This window comes from Thalassophryne amazonica, chromosome 6 (genome assembly GCF_902500255.1).
Source record: "Thalassophryne amazonica chromosome 6, fThaAma1.1, whole genome shotgun sequence".
Classification (NCBI taxonomy): domain Eukaryota; kingdom Metazoa; phylum Chordata; class Actinopteri; order Batrachoidiformes; family Batrachoididae; genus Thalassophryne; species Thalassophryne amazonica.
Window position 1 is genome coordinate 113,324,385 of NC_047108.1, and position 18,161 is coordinate 113,342,545.

The window sequence follows — 18,161 nt, forward strand, 5'->3', positions numbered from 1 at the left end:
TTTTTCGAACCATGTCCACTTCGATGTGCCTCACAGGTTTAGAAAAAATTTTGATCAAACAAGGCGCCAGTCTCTCAGCAACTTCTCACACAAAGGAATTCCGACGAGGGGCTGGACTCCTCCTCCCACAAATAGTGCTCACAGGCGGATGACGTCACAGACAGGCGTGGAAAAACTCACGCATGCGCACGAGGGTTCATGCATGTCTGACGTAAAAACATATGAATGAAATCCATATAGTTTTTGAAAAAAATAAAAAGGACCTATACTTTATTGACAGACCTCGTATTGTTCAAATTCAGCCAGACGTCCGTGTAAATTGGGGGTCCTTTTCAATACTCTGCATTTATGAATATAGAATTTACAAAACAATATTCAAAGGCTGACAAAGTATTCAATGCTTCTCTCTTGGACCCCCCCCCCCATGCGCTAGATAATGACGTAACTTTTGGAGGTGCATTGTTTTATACACACCCACAGCGGCGCTCTAACAAGTAATATGTTTGCCAGCCACCGATAAACCGACAGTAGAAGAAGACGTAGCCACTTCCGGTGTAGCTTCTTTTTTTTTTTTTAGGTTTTTTCCCGAAGGCTGTTTTCATGCTCTTAAAAATTTACATCAATATTGCTTTGCAACAATATGCTTCGTGAAATAGTTTTGTAAGAGCTGTAAATCACGTAGAAATATTGAGCTAGAAGTTATTTGTGTGAGGTTTTATGCGTTAGTTACCCGCTGGTGTGTTAGCAAACATGGAGCCTAACGGCGTTAATCCGTCTGTCACCTCCGCAGTGTCGACGACGACTTCAACAGCCAGCAACTGTGTGGCAAACGACAGTACAGCAACCAGTGCCAGCAGCATCCCGTCAGTCACTATTAACGGTGAGTTCTGGAATATTTACAGATGCTGGACCCCTGCTGGAAGAGTCACGTGACTGGACCTGCCTGAGGAAAGGGAAGTGTGGGAAGAGCTGCTTGATGTTACCGCACCGGATACCCAGAAGAAAATGAATGAAAACGAGCTTTAGATTAGGATCATTGTCTTGTAGAATTTAAATGCAGGATTTAAACTTGTTTAGATGTATCAACAGATGTGATGTTTTCTATGTTACGTGTAGCAAATGCATAATTCCACAGAAATGTATCTTAAACACTTAAACCAATCTATTTTAACTTATTGGGTCCAAATATTCATTTTACAGCCTCAACGTCAGTAGCCATGGTGACACCTTCATCAGACGCGTCTGTCTCCAACGGCATCTACGTTCCTGGTGGCATCGCCAATGGGGATGTGAAGCCCGCTGTTACTACGCCACTGGCAGATTTCCTCATGCAGCTGGAGGATTACACTCCCACGGTCAAAATTGTTCAATTATGTTGCTTTCACATATTGACAAGAGAGAAACAGCCCTGCTGTGCACAGCTGAATCACTGAGAGCCACAGATATACAACTTTGGTGTCCTGCAGTTTAGTCCATCAGCCAGTCGTCAACTTTGACCTAATTTGTACTACCTATGGGGATTAAAGGACACTTACAAACCATGATGTACACAAAAATGTATGGTTACCATCCCAGTGTGGTAGCTGTAGCCCATTGCAGAATTACAGAGGGGTTAAAATTTTAAAATGCGCCAATCATATTAAAGATTTCAAAAAGGTATAATTTGGATATTTATGACAGAATCCTATGACGTAAAAACAGCAAAAATGGTGACAAAACTCCATTTCAGTTTGTACGGGATCAAAACTTAGTTGCTCTAGTTTTGATTGAAAAGTGCTGAAAATTGTTGGTTGAGCTAAAAGAATTAATAAATGGAGCAGTTTTGACCATGTTAAATGATTGGTCTCCAAAGAAAAGGTTTTTTGTAACTTGATAACCAAGTATGACAGGTGGTGCAAACTATTCCTTGTAGTAATCCTTTTAGCTCAACCAATAATTTGCATCAGTTTTGACCAAAATGGATTCAGGTTTATTTTTGTCTGAAATGCATGAAACGCCTGGAAATTTTAATAATACTTCCTTATCCAGACAATGAGAGTCTTGGACAGTAGCAGAATTCCGATGTGGCCTTGGCCTGCTTCTGGACCAATTAACAATTTTGGTCCAATTTTCATTTGCAATTGTGAGAGAGTGAAAGCTACGGCATTTTCACATTGCTCTGCCTGAAGAAGGGTAAGGGGATGCCTACTTTTCGCCTGACTGTGGTAGATGGTTACCTTTGACAGGTTTGGTTGTCTCTCTTTGTGGTGGCCACCCAGCAGGTACAAACTGTGGAAATGCTGCAGGGGAGAGAAAGAAAAAAAAATGTGTGCAACAACACTGACATAATGGCTCCAAGGACTCGTACAGTTCGTTAAATTGTAGTCACAGCTGTATCTTTGCTGAATCCAAACTGTAATAATCTCACACACGCCCTCTGGTGGCTGTAGAAGTGAAAACAGGCTGTGTGAATATTAACTTGCCATTAAGGCCTGTTCTTTCTTTGTTCAGATTCCCGATGCTGTGACAGGCTACTATCTCAACCGGGCTGGATTTGAGGCATCTGATCCAAGAATGTAAGTACTAGAAACCGTGTGAGTATACTTCAGACAATACAACAAAGGTGTCATTTCCATTACCAACTGAAGTGACCAGAACCATTTTTGCCTCCATCTTAAGTAAATATGTCATTATTTTAATTTATGTTTTTGTACCATTTGTTGGGCTACTGGTGTCATTTTGTAACTACTGACTTGCTCATGTACTTTAGCAAATATTGTGGAGACAAAATAAATGCTCACATGGATATATCTAAAGCATTGTTTCACTTTCACATTTCATCCTGGAAGGTCACAGTTACAAACCTTGTCCTTGGAAGAAATTAAAGGGTCTTGGAGGATGCACGTGATTAGCCTCAATAATCTGTCATCTGTCTTGTTTTAGCCATGTTGTGATTTTTACGATCTTCCTACATTTCTATTCTCCAACACAACATTTGACATACTTTGGTAATCCCTTGCATTTCTGTGGAGCCTGTAAAATTATTTTACATTACATGACACAGACCTGGCAACCTTTATTCTTTTTCTAGGGGTGTGCAATATATCGTTTGAGCATCGCCATTGTGATGTGCACGTATGCAATTGTTAAAGTCAGGACTTGTGGTGTGGTATAATTAAATTAAGTACGCACATTTACATTGCCAAGTGATCAGGTTGAAAATCTGCTTTCGTTTTTCATGACTAACCAAGAAAAGATGTTGAACACGTTGAATAAAGCATCCTGGTAATGCAGGTGTGCGACATGTACTTTCTCCCTCACTGCACAGTGCCTGTCAGTCATGTTCTCAGCTGAAAAAGAAGAAATAAAGCAGACAGCTCCCTCACAGGGTGTCTTGTTTTTGGTGGCCAAAAACGATACTTTTTTAAAATGGGTCAGAGTGGATAGAACTGAAAACACTGGATTCGCATCTCATAACCCTGTCTCTGTAATGGTCTGCAGGTAATTGCCATACATTTTCGTTCTTTTTTTATCTTGGTGGCAGTAGTGGTTTTTGAAACGGGCAAACAGGCGGCCGCCCGGGGTGGCATTTTTTCATGACACAAAAAAAATAAATAAATAAAATCTGCGCCGCAAAGCGGTTATCATATCACTGGCAAATTGGTTCTCCCTGTGGCTGCAGGCACGCCTGCTTGCTGAGAGGTGCACAGAACAGAGTCACTGTGTGTGTTTCGGTGCGCGGTTGTCTCCTGAGACAGGCACTCTGCTCTGGCTCTGGACGGAGCACCTGAGATGTAATATGAGTGAATATGGTTGACTAAATTATAGACTTTCAATACCACAACAATAATTACATTTTTTTTTCCCTCCACAGAATTCGTTTAATTTCCCTCGCTTCTCAAAAGTTTATCTCTGACATTGCCAATGATGCACTGCAGTACTGTAAAATGAAGGGCACTGCTACAGGAAGCTCAAGAAACAAGACAAAGGTCTATATTTAATGTTTTCTAACATGTTAATTTGCATGCGTTACTTTGACAGTGATATCTGTCAAAAGAGGAATGTCAGTCAAATAAATGATAAAAACCTGGTAGCTGTTGTTCTTTTGTGGTGAATGATGCACATATATGTCAATAGATATATTTATATGTATTTTTTTTCCTGTTTCTACAATGCAGGACAAGAAATACACCCTGACGATGGAGGACCTGACTCCTGCCCTTTCAGAATATGGCATCAATGTCAAAAAACCATATTATTTCACATAAAAGTGTCTTGCATCAAAGACTTAAAAGTTTTTCCCCCTTTTTGCTTATTTTCTGTGTCTGCTGACACATTAGTCGTTTGACACATTTTGCAAGTTTGACTTTGAGCAATGTTTGAGCCACTTTTGCATTTTGTGAAATTATAAAATTCCAGTGTTTAAAAAGGCCCAATTAAAAACCTTATTGTAGACTATTCAAGCAGTATTGTACTTCTTGAAAATGCAGTACTGTGTAAAGTAACAATTCAGAAATTATTAAAAGCTGCAAAATGTATCTAATGTCTTAGCTAATAGTAAAATATGTGATTTTTAAATATGTTTAAAAATCTGATCTAATCTGTGCTAAATCAACACGCAGATCCATCTCATGTCTGGTGTGGGGAAAAAACGGAGAAGCCGATGGAACTGTTTACGTTTTTTAACCATTTGTTTAAAAAAAAAAAAAATCCTGACTTTTAGCATAATTTTATTGCTGAGTTGAACAACAAAAAAATATCAGGGGTCACCTGCAGTCAATCAGATAATTAACAAAAAAAAATAAGTTTGTAACAGTTTCTTGAATAACATTACAGGGGATAAACGGGCTCATTTTTTCAAATCTGAATGAATGAATTTCAAATAACATTTTTAGCAACATTGAGAATAAAAAGGCTACTTGCTTTGGAGTACAAAGGTGGCATTATTTAAACTAAAATTAAATCCCATATTGGCAAATGGGATTTACTTTTGTCTGTTTTACAAGACAATTTTTTTCTGCCCAAAAGGAATCTTTTGACAAACTATAACATTCAGCAGTAAAAACAAATTGTGTGGTTGGCTAATCCTTAACAATATGCATTTTTTCCTCTTCATTTTGTATGTTGTCTGCATATTCAATGAATTAAAAAAAAATGTAATAGTTTTTTCATGGGCTCTTTCCAGTGGGCGAGACACTAAGGTAAAGAAAATTAATACAGTGAGACAACGGAGTTAAAAATGAATGTCAGTATGAAGCCAGTGGTCAATTTTGTTTATGGGGAGCTAAAGAAACACAAAAGGGTGACGAAAGGATTCAGAAAAATAACTAAATTGATAATTGATTAACATTTGGAAAATGTAATCCAATTTAGGGGTGTTTTTATTTACTTATTTGGTGGGTTCCTTTACAAATTGACTTTACTGGATTCTATACTGTTGGACCAAAATTTTACATTGTTGATGGTTGTTTATTATTATTATTATTCAGTTCATTATTTAATTATTTTAAATTGGGCAATAAAATAAGTGCATAATAACTGATGCTAAATTTTCATTTTCCTTCAAAAAATAGCTACAGATAACACTGGCAAAGAAATAAACATTTAAACATTTTTTTTCTCAAACTTATTAAAAAAGACAAGCGTAGCAACTAAAATACATAAATTCTGTTTATTTACTACAACAACAACAAAACAGGTTGAAAGGCGTTTAGCATTGGATTTATTCGTGTTAGTTTATAATAAGTTTCAAGCACGCGTCTTCACCACGCAAACGTGCTTACTGTTTTGTCCTTAGCGCGACCCTTAGAATGACACCTGTGAGTTTCCGTAGTTGCATTTAGCGCTAATTGCTTGACAAACGTGTTTAAAATAAAATAAAACATCGCAGAAAAGTCTCATAATGTCCATGCAACCGAGTAATCCTACGAATCCGATCGTTTTCTTCGATATTACCATCGGCGGGCAGGTGAGTGGAGAACTCCAGCGAGCTAATGTTAGCCTCGGCTAACTGCACCGTTAAAAGTAGCGTCACTGCGTCTCGAAATTATAAATAATGCTGATGTAATGAATTCTGAGGTTCACACATTTTTAAAATCTTTAGTTATGTGGTGAACACTTTAAATTCGATGTTCCTCAGAATACGGTTTTGGGAATCGAACTCGCAATTTAGTTTCTGCTGGACTTTAGCTTCAGTACGAAAATGTTAGTCGTTACTCATTGATTTAATTCTCTTTATAAATAAGCCTACAGGGGTTACCCGAGTGAAACGTGAGAAGCCGAAGGCTGAACCAAAAAATTACAATGATTTATTTTGTTTCTCATTTACTGAATTGGAAATTAAGTAAATCAGAAATAATAAAAAAAAAGTTCCGGTGCTTCCTGTCTTGTGTAGTTGTTACTGGATGTCTTTGGTGCTTGATCCCTTCAGACAGTCTTTGGGTATCAGTGGAATGGTTTTGTGTTGAATCCGTGGTTATTTGTGGACTCTGATATGAGTATTGTTCCAGAGTGAAAGAACGTCAGTTTACTCGGTTTATTTTGTCCTTGTAGTGCGTTTTCCTCGGTATAGACATGTCTCATGAAAAACAGGAGCAAAATGAAAAAAAAAGTTTTGCATTTATATTTTTGTTCAGTGTAGATCAAAAGGGCTTTTCAATGTTCAAATGTCTTAGAAATCTACAGTACGGATCAGATGCGGCTCAAACTTAGTCTATTCATTGAGAGTGCCAGTTTGCACCTCATTGTCACAAATGTGCGTGATTGATGCAAAATGTACACCAAATGGGCTTTTTAGTATTAAATTCAAATGTCCACAAAATTCACAGTCTGGATCAGATCCAGATCAAACTTTGTCAGGCGATAGTGAGTGCCAGTCTGCACATCACTTTCAAATAGTTAGGGCAGGTTTGATTAAGAAATAATGTAAAATATACATTAAGTGGGGTTTTCAATGTTTAATTTAAATGGGCACAAAATCTGTAATATGGATCTGATCTGGATCAAGCTGTCAAGTCGATAAAATATGCCATCCTCCATAACGCTCTCAAATATGAAAGGAAGTTTGTTTTTTGACAGTTACGAATTTTTGAAAATCAGTTCAATGTTAAAAGATAGGGATTTTACCAAGATTTTTCTGACTTTGACCTTGAAAATTAAATCAGTTCTTACCTAATAAGGACTGAACCGTCAATAAGAAAAAATTATAATGATATATGAAAAATTATGGGCTCCAGGCTGTTCACAAACAAACAAACAGGGATGAAAACATAACCACCAACTTCATTTGTGAAGATCATTTTTATTTTCCATTACTTGCTAAGAAAGATACGGCCAAGAAATCCTTTCTGCAGCTTTTATATGCATTAAATAGACATTTTTAAAAAATTTCATTTCATGTTATATATATATATATATATATATATATAAGCAAATTCATAGTCAAGTTACAGTTTAAAGTAGAAAGAATATTAGCATTTACGCAACTATTCTTACAATACAATTAATTACAATGCAAGTAATTGCAAAATGCTATAATGGTAAATGGACTGCATTTATATAGCGCTTTTCCATCTGCATCAGACGCTCAAAGCGCTTTACAGTTATGCCTCACATTCACCCCGATGTCAGGGTGCTGCCATACAAGGCACTCACTACACACCGGGAGCAATAGGGGATTAAAGGCCTTGCCCGAGGGCCCCTAGTGATTTTCCAGTCAGGCGGGATTTGAACCCATGATCTTCTGGACTCAAGCCGAACAACTTAACCACTAGACCATCACCTCCCCTATAAAGATGAAATAAATAAATGAGGTAGAATAAAATAACCCAACTGTCTGATTTGAACGTATTCTCGTTATCTCATTTTGCAGCGCTGCCAACCGAACCGCATTTGGCGGGACCGTCCCGGTATTCACCTGCACGGGTGTGTGCAGGACGCCCATTAGTCCCGCATTTGTGTGGGTCAGGGCATGCCCCCGGGCGACCCTAGTTACGCGTCGTGCCCTTGACACTCGTGGTTGTACATGGGTGTAGGAACATTGCTAAATTCAAATGTTGGCAGGTATGTGTCTTGATGTTGTCCGCTGCTTCTCTCCCCCCAACACACACACACGTGCACAATCTTCCTTTGCCTGTTTGAACAGGTATAAAAAGTGATGTCTTGCATATCCTGTCACACCGGATATGCAAGATATATTACACAGGATATTTCAATGTCTGTTTGGAGGAAATCTTTCTTAATTTCTTCACTCTTCAACATCAGAATGCGTTTCTGCCATCTAGTGGATTAAAGTCTTCCCTAAAACAAACTGCCTTGAACAGGTATAGTCCAGCAGTTAAGGGATAGAATCGTCATGTCAAAGCGGGAGACATTTGATTTTAGCCCTGTATCCTGCATTTTTTAAAAGGGTGTTTGCATGGTTATAATACAGTGTATATTTTGCTATTCATATGACAATACGATCATATGGTTATTATGTAGGGGGCCAGTTATCAAGATTGGACCTTGTTAAGATGTAGAGAATGGCTACTGCAACTGAGCTTATGTGATCATGTATCGTCCGTCGTGCGGCATCATACGTCGTTGTACATCCTTATACATTAGCAGGGTGGTATGGTTCAAAATGGAAAGAGGTTAAATTGTAACATTAATTTACCATTATTTTTAAGAGTGTAAACTATGTTTAAGTGCATTTGTAGCATACTTTCTTTTTCTATGCATGAAAACAGCTTTCAGTCACTTTAAGTAAATTAAATATGGAGTCATGATTTTATGTTATGGAACATATAGCATAAGGTAAACTGAGTGTTTTAAATTGTAAACTAAATGGTTATGGCCATAAAAGCAAAATTGATTTCTTGTAATTAATAAAAAAGCATTTCTTTCCGTTCAAACACTGTTGTTATTTTAGAGTGTAAATATGTTAGAGTGCATGAGTAGCATCTTTCCTTTGCCCTGTGCTCACAAACAGCTATATTGCATAGGTATATTGATATTCACAATGAGTTATACAATATTTAGTCACTTTCCCTAGATTAACGCTTTTTCTAAGAGTGTAAGCACACTGAAGTACATTCGAAGCATCCCTACTTAGCCTTAATACATTTTTCATAACCTTCAAGTTTATATTATAAACTTAAATAGACATTTGGATAAGAGTTTGTCATGAATTATATGCTGTAGAAGGCTGAAAATGGTTATTCTCTTAAACCCAAGTTTTTAGAGTGTAGACGTTTATGGATTCAATGTCTCCCGATCTTATATACTTCAGGACACTATAAGGTACCTCTGCTAGTTTTGACGCTTTTGTAAAAAAGTGCATGATTCCCCTAAAATTTGTCCCTTAGCCACTGGAATAGTAGTCTAATGTCACCTCTGAACCCTTACAGATCTAATACGAGAGGTTGTCCGGGTTTGAAATGATACACGAGCTCGTAAATGGGAATGGGACAGCAAGTTTTGGCATATCATGTTAGCTTACCTGTGTCAAGTTCCTCACTCCTGTGGATTTGGGATTTATTTATTTAACGGTCTACATGGCATTTGAGGAGCCAACTGACTAATTTGAACATGTTCCAAGCTCTTCATTACAGGGTGAATGTGTGGTAATTATCAATTAATTATACAGGGTGGTAATAGATTTGTCAAACAACTGATTACAAAGGAAGAAAATGATTGTGGCCATTCTCCTTTTCAGAATTTCTCAGAAATATGGACAGAATGCCAGTGTGACATGAAATTGTCTCGTTTTGCATCTTCAAAGATGTGTGTGTGTGTGTGTATATATATATATATATATATATATATATATATATATATATATATACACACACACACACATATACATACATTTTAATGTAAATGGAACAAGGGCAAAATCTTGTCAAGAACACATCCTTTGAGATCCAAAACTGAAAGGACAGAGTCTGTGTGTGTGTAAAGTGCAGAATCCAAAGATATTCAATGTCAAATCATAGAAAGCACATAAACTGTAATGGTGAAAGTCAGAGTTTAGCATTTTTATTTACATCTGAATTAACAGCAACAACTGTCAAAATACTTGGGGTTTATTTTGTCTTCATTTCAACTTGCGAGTTGCCCAAAGTGACAGTTTTATAAAACTGACATGGAATCTGAGATCAAGATAGTGTTTATTTGAGTTTGTCTCAGAATTTTGCCTGATGATAGTCTGAGATTTGTCTTTTCTTCTCTTTGAAAATTTGATCCATCTTGAATTTATTTTACTCTCAAAATAAACTGGACTCACACTTATTGTTTGTTGGTTTTGTATGAATAAAATACACTTTTTTTATTTTTGTTGCGCTACATGTTTCCTTCTGTTATTACAGGCAATGGTGAGGTGAGTGAAGAGGAAAGTTTACAAGACAGTAGTGAGACCAGCTATGCTCTACGGCTTTGAGACTGTGGCACTAACAAAAAGACAGGAGGTGGAGCTGAAGATGTTACGAGTCTCTGGGAGTGATGAGAATGAACAGGATTAGGGATGAACATATCAGAGGGACAGCTCAGGTGGGACAGTTTGGAGACAAAGTTAGAGAGGTGAGACTGAGATGGTTTGGACATGTGCAGAGGAGGGACCGAGGGTACATAGGGAGAAGGATGCTGAGGATGGCACCACCAGGCAGGATGACACAGAGGAGGTTTATGGATGTGCTGAGGGAGGACATGCAGGTGGTTGGTGAGACAGAGGAAGATACAGAGGACAGGGTGAGATGGAAACGACTGATCTGCTGTGTCGCCCCCTAATGGGAGCAGTCAAAAGAAGTTGTTGTTACAGGCAGTTGGAGGACAAAATCAAATAGAAAAGTTATAAATCATAAACTATTCCAGCATTTCCCTGAAGTATTTTGTTGAAGATTAAGAAAACACAGTAAATAGTAACTTGGACATCCCATATAAAAAGAAAATTATGAAGGCACATCTGAATCAACGGCTATCTGTGCCTCAACAGCTAACCATTTTATGACACTGTTGCTTTGGCTTCTTTCCATTTTGTCTTCCTTCATAATGATTCAAGAGTTTATTGTATTCACTCGCCATTTTGTCCCTTTGTCCAAGTGGCCAAATGTAAGTGTCTTTTGCCTGTTTCCTCACACACAAAGAAGTGTGCTTCTGTTGACTTTTACGGGATTACGCACAGCTTCAGGAAGCTGCTGTGGTGGTGTTCCTCTGCTCAAGTGCCAGTAAATGTTCCAGGAGCACACGTTTTTTGGCAGGTCACTGTATGGTCCGTGTGTTTTGCTTTTTACCCAGAACATGACACCCACCAGTAAACTGTTCATGCACTCCAGCCAGATAAGGTTGAAAGTGATGTAAGCAGGTACTCCCTCGTCAAAGGTCAAACAGGCCACAGATACAAGGAGATAGGGCATCCAGAATGTAGCAAAGCCCAGTATTAAACTAAACCACAGAGGTGGCAGCAGCGTAGGCTTAGTGGACTCCTTCATAAAGTCCTCTTCGGTGTGCTTTGGCAGACTTGACATGAGCAGTGGGTTGCTTCTGTGGTTCTCTTGCAGTTTGTCCCGCACTTCCCATAACCTGTCAGCTTCTGTCATCCACTTAGGAATCTTGGACCAAAAGGGAATCGTTGACAAAACTACTGCTATGAAAACAACCAAAATTGAGTACGTAATTGTGGTGGACTCCTGCACTTCACACACCAGAGTCTTCATCCCTCCGCTCATCTCCACTTCCATCAGGTCAGCTGATACTGACAGACTGGCCAGCATAATAGCAATCAACCAAACACCGCAAGTTGACAATACATTTCGTAGACATTTCCAACGGGGACTGCAATGGAGTATGTTTGCACTTTCTAAGATGCAGTCCCATAACAGCAGCACCATCACCGGCAGCGGCAGCAGTGCACATGTCGCTGATGCGTAAGCCAAGATGAAGCAGATTGGTACAAAAGCCTGTTCATCCCTAATGTACCACCTGGTTGCCAAGAAAAAAGCCAATAACGAGTCAAACAGGAGAAGAGAAAAGCTGAACACGCTTATGAAGCTCCGCTTCTTGTGGAAGCAAAGCCACAAAGTAGTTGCATCCAGACACGTCTTGAAGAACGTCAGAAGCACATACTGCCCTGTGTTGTTTGTGTGACACCTGTAATCGCCTTCCCATTGCTCTATGATGGCCAACATTTTCACATGGTAGTTTTCTGAAGACACTGGTAGCAATGGGGCCATTTTGCTTATTTCAGAGCTCCACTCCTCAATTTGGACTCCAAGGATTACTGTGGAAGAGAACAGAAAATATGTCAAGAACTTTGACAGTAACCTATGCTGTTGTAAAGAAAAGCGTATTCAAGTCCATGCATATCCACTCCGAATAGCCTGAGTACCACACATTAATGTTGTAAGAATATGTGGAACTGTTTGTGCAGATTGGTGAAAGTCCCTCTCTTGGTATGAATGATCAGGTCCTCATTTTGGTTCACAGTCTGCTTTTAATTGTTGACTTTTTATGAGCAATACCACATTGCTTCGTATTGTTTTGAATTCAACAACTGCAGCTGACGCAGCGACATTTCTGTTTTTACTTGTATGCTTCTGACCACAAAAGAGCTTGTGGAGTCAGGCATTGCAGGAGTGCCAAGGTTCAAGTCTTCAGGGATCTTGCAGTCTTAATGTACATGGTCAACCTTGGCATCCAACTTGTGATAAGGCAGGAACTGACTCTTTGGTACCCATGTGCTCTGGATATTGCTGAAATCTTTGTCAAATGATTGGTAACTTATAGTAGGTTGTCACCAACCTTGTTCCTAGAATGTACCTGTCCTGCTGGTCTACCAAGCCTTGGGCTCCACCCACTGCTGGTTAACTGACTCAGGTATGCTCAAGTTACTCAAGAGGTAGAAAACATCAGACTTGAATCACCAGTGTTGTTGTAGCAGGTAGATACAGAAGCCTGTCTGGCAAGTAATCTCAGGAGCAGGACTGGTGACCTCTGACTTAGACTCTTATTGTTTGCATAGTGAGGGAATGTTTGCTACAATGCTATGGTCCCTAAGGCTGGACCAGTCTGCAGGTGCCTCAGTGTTGAGGACCCCTTCAACTGGAATAGGCCATGATGATGTCCATGTATTACCTAGCTGCTGCAGATAGATGGCTACTTTTGGGAAGTGGATTGGTTGTCTGCCTTGATTCAGGGGTACTCATTCCAGAAAGGGCAGAGAGGGTGCAGGTTTTCTTTGCAACCACCCACTATACTCAAGTCCCAGTACTCCCCCTTTGCTCTACCACTTTACACCAATCCCAATATTTTTGATTCGGCCAAAAGTGGCAAGGTGCACACTTTCTCCAGTCACAGCCACAGAAGCCTGCAGTCCCTTGACGGTTGGTTTGTGTGTCTTGGTGCTTCCCTTGTTAGTCTCCTTCTTGCACAATGACTCAGTTTTTCAGAACTGCCTACTCCAGGCAGGTTTACCACACAGTGCATACAGTTTGTATTTCCCAGTAATGAAGTCCGAGGCATATTCAGTGACTTGAAAATGTACATGTATTCATCCGTTGATTGTCTTTAGAAAACCAGCTGTAAAAGTGATGATTTGGATTAACAAGAATCCTTATATTAAGTTATGGCCTGTTAAAATGGGTAGATTGTATACAAATGGCTTTTTTTTCCACTTTGATGTTTGCTCTCAGTTCTGATCATTCCACTACACAAACACACCATTCAGTAAATGCACTGATTCTGATATTTCTGCATGCCACATCAATTAGAAGACGAAGAAAACATTTAATGAGTTAAAAATGTTGTTCCTAAATAAACAAACAACAAAAAACTGTACCTCTCTGTCCACCCTTTTCCAAGTTGATTAGTTTCACTTGCTAGCAAGGTGCAGCAGTGATTCTTATCTCTTCTCTTCGAGCTCTTGCATGCAACTATCAGGTGGAAAAGATTACTGCTCCACCTTTGCACTGTGTATGTAAACAGCTGATGGAGACACACCTCCTGTGTCTTCACGGAAGTCAAGCCAAGTTTATTCATATAACATTTGCAACAAACAAAGCTGCCCAAAGTGCTTCACAAGTACAGAATAAAAAATATAAAGAATACAAAAATACAAAATCCAAACACTAATAAATACAATTAAAAAATTGAATACAGAAGTGCAACTCCACCTAGGTAATGAAGGCCTGTGCAAAGAGATGGGTCTTCAGCAATGACTTAAAAACATTTAAGGACGGTGCAGCTCTAATATGTGGAAGGCTGGTCCACAATTTGGGAGCAGCTACAGAAAAGACCCTGTCTTCTCTGGTTTTTAAACGTGTTCTTGGCACATTTAAAAATCGTGGAAGTCAGTTTCCCAACAACATGCCCCAGATGTAACTGTTTCTTCTGCTCATTTTCATGTCCTGTAACTCAGGAAGCCTCCGCTAACAATACTTACTGCTAAACCTGAACTCTGAGACAGGTTTTGGACTGCCTATAGAACATCTGAAACAATATATATATATATATATATATATATATTTATTTTTTCCTTCAAGGTGTTTGTGTGTTTGGATTAAACTTTAAGTTTTATTAAACTATCACTCCTGGCTGAGTAACATGAGAGTTCAAATTTTTAAAGCACATGCCATGTTTCTCCGTCTTAGTCTTGTAATAGATGGAGGTTTTACTCAGTAACCTAGTCTGAAACAATAACGCTTGTAGACAAGTTTAATTAGTCCTAGTTTTTGCTGGAATTAAAGTCGATATAAATCATGTATAATTGATTGGAATCAGATGTCTGTGTGTAGTTTGCACAAGGTATTTGAGTGGAGTTATATATCAAAATGATAAATATTTCATGTGGAGGAAAGTGCAGTGGTGCATGCAGCACAAGTTTGAGTTTTCTGACTCTTTGAAAGGGTCATATTGGTAAAAATTTGCACCTGCTTCTTACAGTTAAATAAGGGTGGGGTTTTGTGTTACACGTCCTCCGAGTCTTGCTATTTTCTCTGTACAACTCCAATTCCAGTGAAGTTGGGACGTTGTGTAAAATGTAAATAAAAACAGGATACAATGACTTGCAAATCCTCTTCAACCTATATTCAATTGAATACACCACAAAGACAAGATATTTAATGTTCAAACTGATAAACTTTGTTTTTTTTGCAAATATTTGCTCATTTGCAGATGAGGATTTGCAAATCATTGTTTTCTGTCTTTATTTACATTTTACACAACATCCCAACTTCATTGGAATTGGGGTTGTAAAAACTGCTGCTGTAACCAAACTTGGCCTGAAAAATGCTAATTTCACATGCATGTGATGTGTATTTGGACAATGCGTGCTGTGAGACACACCTACTGTGACAGTCTGTACTCTGTGTAAATACAAGTAAGCCCCTTTGGATGCTCCCTTGTTTTTCACTCTGAGTCACAACAGCAGATCCAAGGTGGATCCAAATTTGACAGCTAAAAAAATTTACCCTCAGTTATTTAATATGTTATACAGAACCAGTGGTGGGCACATTTCCGATAATCCGATAACAGATAATTATCGAAGATAATGTTTTCATTATCGGATTATCTTTATAGATTAATTTTTGTCCACTCAATCCTCTGCAGACAAAGGAGAAACAGCCAAAAAAAAAAAAACCCCAAACATTTTCTTTAACACCATACTCATATGCTGGCAATATCACCTAAGTCATCCAGAGGCATACGTTTTTAACTTATGGTTCAAATTTTAACCAAACAAATTTTGGACAAGTTATTTAAAATTACTGTCATGTCTGAAGTTTTATAAAGTGAAAATATCAGATATATGTTTTAGTTTTAAAGTAATGTGCTAATTTTTAAGGTTTTGTGAGCATATGCTGTGCCCCGCAGTGCATTATGGGTACAATGATGTAATCGCAGTACGTCACGACAGGACATTTCAGAAACTCTGTTCAGGCTCCACGGACAACAGCATTAAACTCTAGTGCCTAAAACTCTCTTGAATATATTCTCTGCGTTTATAGATGTTGGATTTGTATTTGCGTTTGTTAAATTCCATGCATTTTAAATGTAGCAGACAGGGATTATCTGGAATTTTGTTTTCAAGGCCTCTACTGCCATCTACTGGCCAGTAGTGTTCATGGCAGTATTCGCCCTAAGTACTAAGCGTCTGGGATCCAGTAGATGGCAGTGTTCTATTTATTTTGACCCCAGTTATATCAGATGATTGTCAAATCAACTTTTTGTCTTTGCAAATGGCTTCTTTTTTTCTTTTTTTTTACAAATGAAGTTTAAAAACAAAACAAAACAGCAAAATAATAATAATAACAACATTACAAGCCAGCTCTGCAGTGTTTGCACCGGCACAGTGCAAGCGTTTGGATGCTTGTAGCTTTTCAGCAGCAGGAAACCCTCACGACGGCCGCCAACCACAATAATATATCAAACAGGTTTGATTCTCATTTGACCATACGATCGACAATCAGGAGGTGGTCGTCAGATGTTGACCACAGCTTGATACTCCATGTACACTACACGATGCAGGATGCACGATTAACCTGAAACTCGGTCCAAAAAATTCCTGCATGAAAAATCATCTCGCACAGTGTAAAGCACATTTTACATCATAAAACGTGCGCACATTCTCTCCACATGCAAAACATTTTGTGATGACACTTCCAGGGCTCCGTAAAAATGCCTGTTTTTACAAATAAAAAAATTGAATATTTTACAAAAGCACATTTATCTTTAAGCACCAACACACGACAGACATCACATTAAGGTGTTGGTTTACATAATGAATGACTGAACCAATCAGTGTTTAGCAGAGGCACTTTTACCCAGAATCCTTTGCGATCTGTCTGTTTGTTACAAAACCTCAGAATTAGTGCATTATTCAACATTAAAAGATATGTTATATTTTAACTTTGTACAAATGACAGAATTGACATTAATGGAGTTATTCTATCGGTATTAATGTTATTTATAAATCAAAACCATAACTCAGCATGACTTTATTTTTCAAGACCTCCACCTGATCGGGGTGCCTCTGTGCTGGGAGTGCTGTAGTAAACAAGAGCTTCCAGCAGGAGCAGAATGTTGAAAGAAATAAGTGTGGTTTCATTGTTTGGGTTTGTTCTTATTTTTAATATTACTAGAAGCTATTAAATTTGTTTTACTAGTAGTTGTAAATGTGCCAGAGATAATATTGGAATTTATTGGTTATCTGTAACTTTCGATACATTTTTGGGTGGTTTATTGTTTTATCTTTATCGAAGATAACTTTTCAGTTATCTGATCATCTGTTATCGAAGTAAATTTTTTGGTTATCTGTGCCCACCACTGTACAGAACATATGGGTCTACAATTTTCATGAAAGTTTATCACAGTGCAGTTTGTCCCATTTTGTCAATTTCAAGGTCAAAAGGTAGATGACATCATGCTTAAATATTGTCAGAAGATCAAATAGATTTGTATTCCTTATGTAAAATCCTTTCCAAAGATACCTTCCTTTTGAAAATCAGAGTATTGGTTGCTGAGTTATGGTCATTTGAATTTCAGCATCTGCGCCCTTTTTCGTGATTAAAAAGGCGATATCTCAGGAACCGTCAGTCCGATGGAGCTGAAATGTGAAAGTTAGCCGTTTCCCATCAAGGACTACCGATATACCAAATTTCATCAAAAATCTGAGGGGGTGAGGTTTAAAATCACTTTTTTTTTGATCTGAGGTGGAATATCTCTTTCCACGTTCTCCCAGTCAGTCTGCAAAAACGCAGATTTCAAGCTGCAAAAAATTCTGGTTTTCCCATTCATTACAGTGAAGGGCTCTGAGGGGGCAGGCCCCATTATGATGTCAACAGAGTCAACATTTCTCACAGGCTAAACATTTCTAATTATTTATTAGTGGCAGATGAAATCAAGCTAATTTCCCCCTGTTTGTGAATTAATTTTTCAGGGTGTATGGCACCAAAAATAAAACACAATACGTCAATATTTTCATATGCAGGGGTGGTGGCCACGTGGTTGGTTTCAGTGCGGAAGGTTCCCGGTTCAAACCCCACCCCTGTCACATTTCTCCATCAAGTTTCATTGTGTCCACAATGACAATAAAGTTCTATTCTTTATGTGGAGTTGCATCAGGAACAGCATCCAGCGTAAAAGTTGTGCCAATTGAACATGCAGATCCATTGTGGTGACCCCGAATGAAAACAGGGGAGCAGCTGAAG

The 18,161-nt window shown here is 38.4% G+C and overlaps 3 protein-coding genes across 3 annotated transcripts in view; 2 read left to right on the top strand and 1 right to left on the bottom strand.

Moving 5' to 3' along the window:
• The first annotated feature begins 566 nt into the window (after positions 1–566).
• Positions 567–4,436, top strand: taf10 (TAF10 RNA polymerase II, TATA box binding protein (TBP)-associated factor). The gene is made up of 5 exons (XM_034173165.1): positions 567–880; positions 1,201–1,355; positions 2,491–2,555; positions 3,854–3,968; positions 4,158–4,436. The coding sequence occupies exons 1-5, from the start codon at positions 751–753 to the stop codon at positions 4,245–4,247; spliced, it is 555 nt and encodes a 184-aa protein (XP_034029056.1). The 5' UTR covers positions 567–750; the 3' UTR covers positions 4,248–4,436.
• Positions 4,437–5,771: 1,335 nt separating this feature from the next.
• ppih (peptidylprolyl isomerase H (cyclophilin H)) overlaps positions 5,772–18,161 on the top strand; it is a 31,337-nt gene continuing 18,947 nt past the window's right edge. The window contains exon 1 of the mRNA XM_034173166.1: positions 5,772–5,947. Coding sequence (XP_034029057.1) covers positions 5,882–5,947 — 66 coding nt within the window. The 5' untranslated portion in view covers positions 5,772–5,881. The remainder of the gene's footprint in view (positions 5,948–18,161) is intronic.
• On the bottom strand, positions 10,480–13,962 carry si:dkeyp-100a1.6 (probable G-protein coupled receptor 160). The gene is made up of 2 exons (XM_034173164.1): positions 13,793–13,962; positions 10,480–12,235 (listed from the first exon to the last, which is right to left on the bottom strand). Exon 2 carries the CDS (start codon positions 12,186–12,188, stop codon positions 11,091–11,093), a length of 1,098 nt encoding a protein of 365 aa, XP_034029055.1. The 5' UTR covers positions 12,189–12,235; positions 13,793–13,962; the 3' UTR covers positions 10,480–11,090.

Bases quoted from the DNA above. Each gene is read 5' to 3' on its own strand.
- si:dkeyp-100a1.6 (XM_034173164.1), bottom strand. From the start codon at position 12,188: ATGGCCCCATTGCTACCAGTGTCTTCAGAAAACTACCATGTGAAAATG.
- taf10 (XM_034173165.1), top strand. From the start codon at position 751: ATGGAGCCTAACGGCGTTAATCCGTCTGTCACCTCCGCAGTGTCGACG. The intron at 881-1,200 runs GTGAGTTCTGGA...TTCATTTTACAG, and splicing joins CCCGTCAGTCACTATTAACG to CCTCAACGTCAGTAGCCATG. The intron at 1,356-2,490 runs GTCAAAATTGTT...TTCTTTGTTCAG, and splicing joins TGGAGGATTACACTCCCACG to ATTCCCGATGCTGTGACAGG.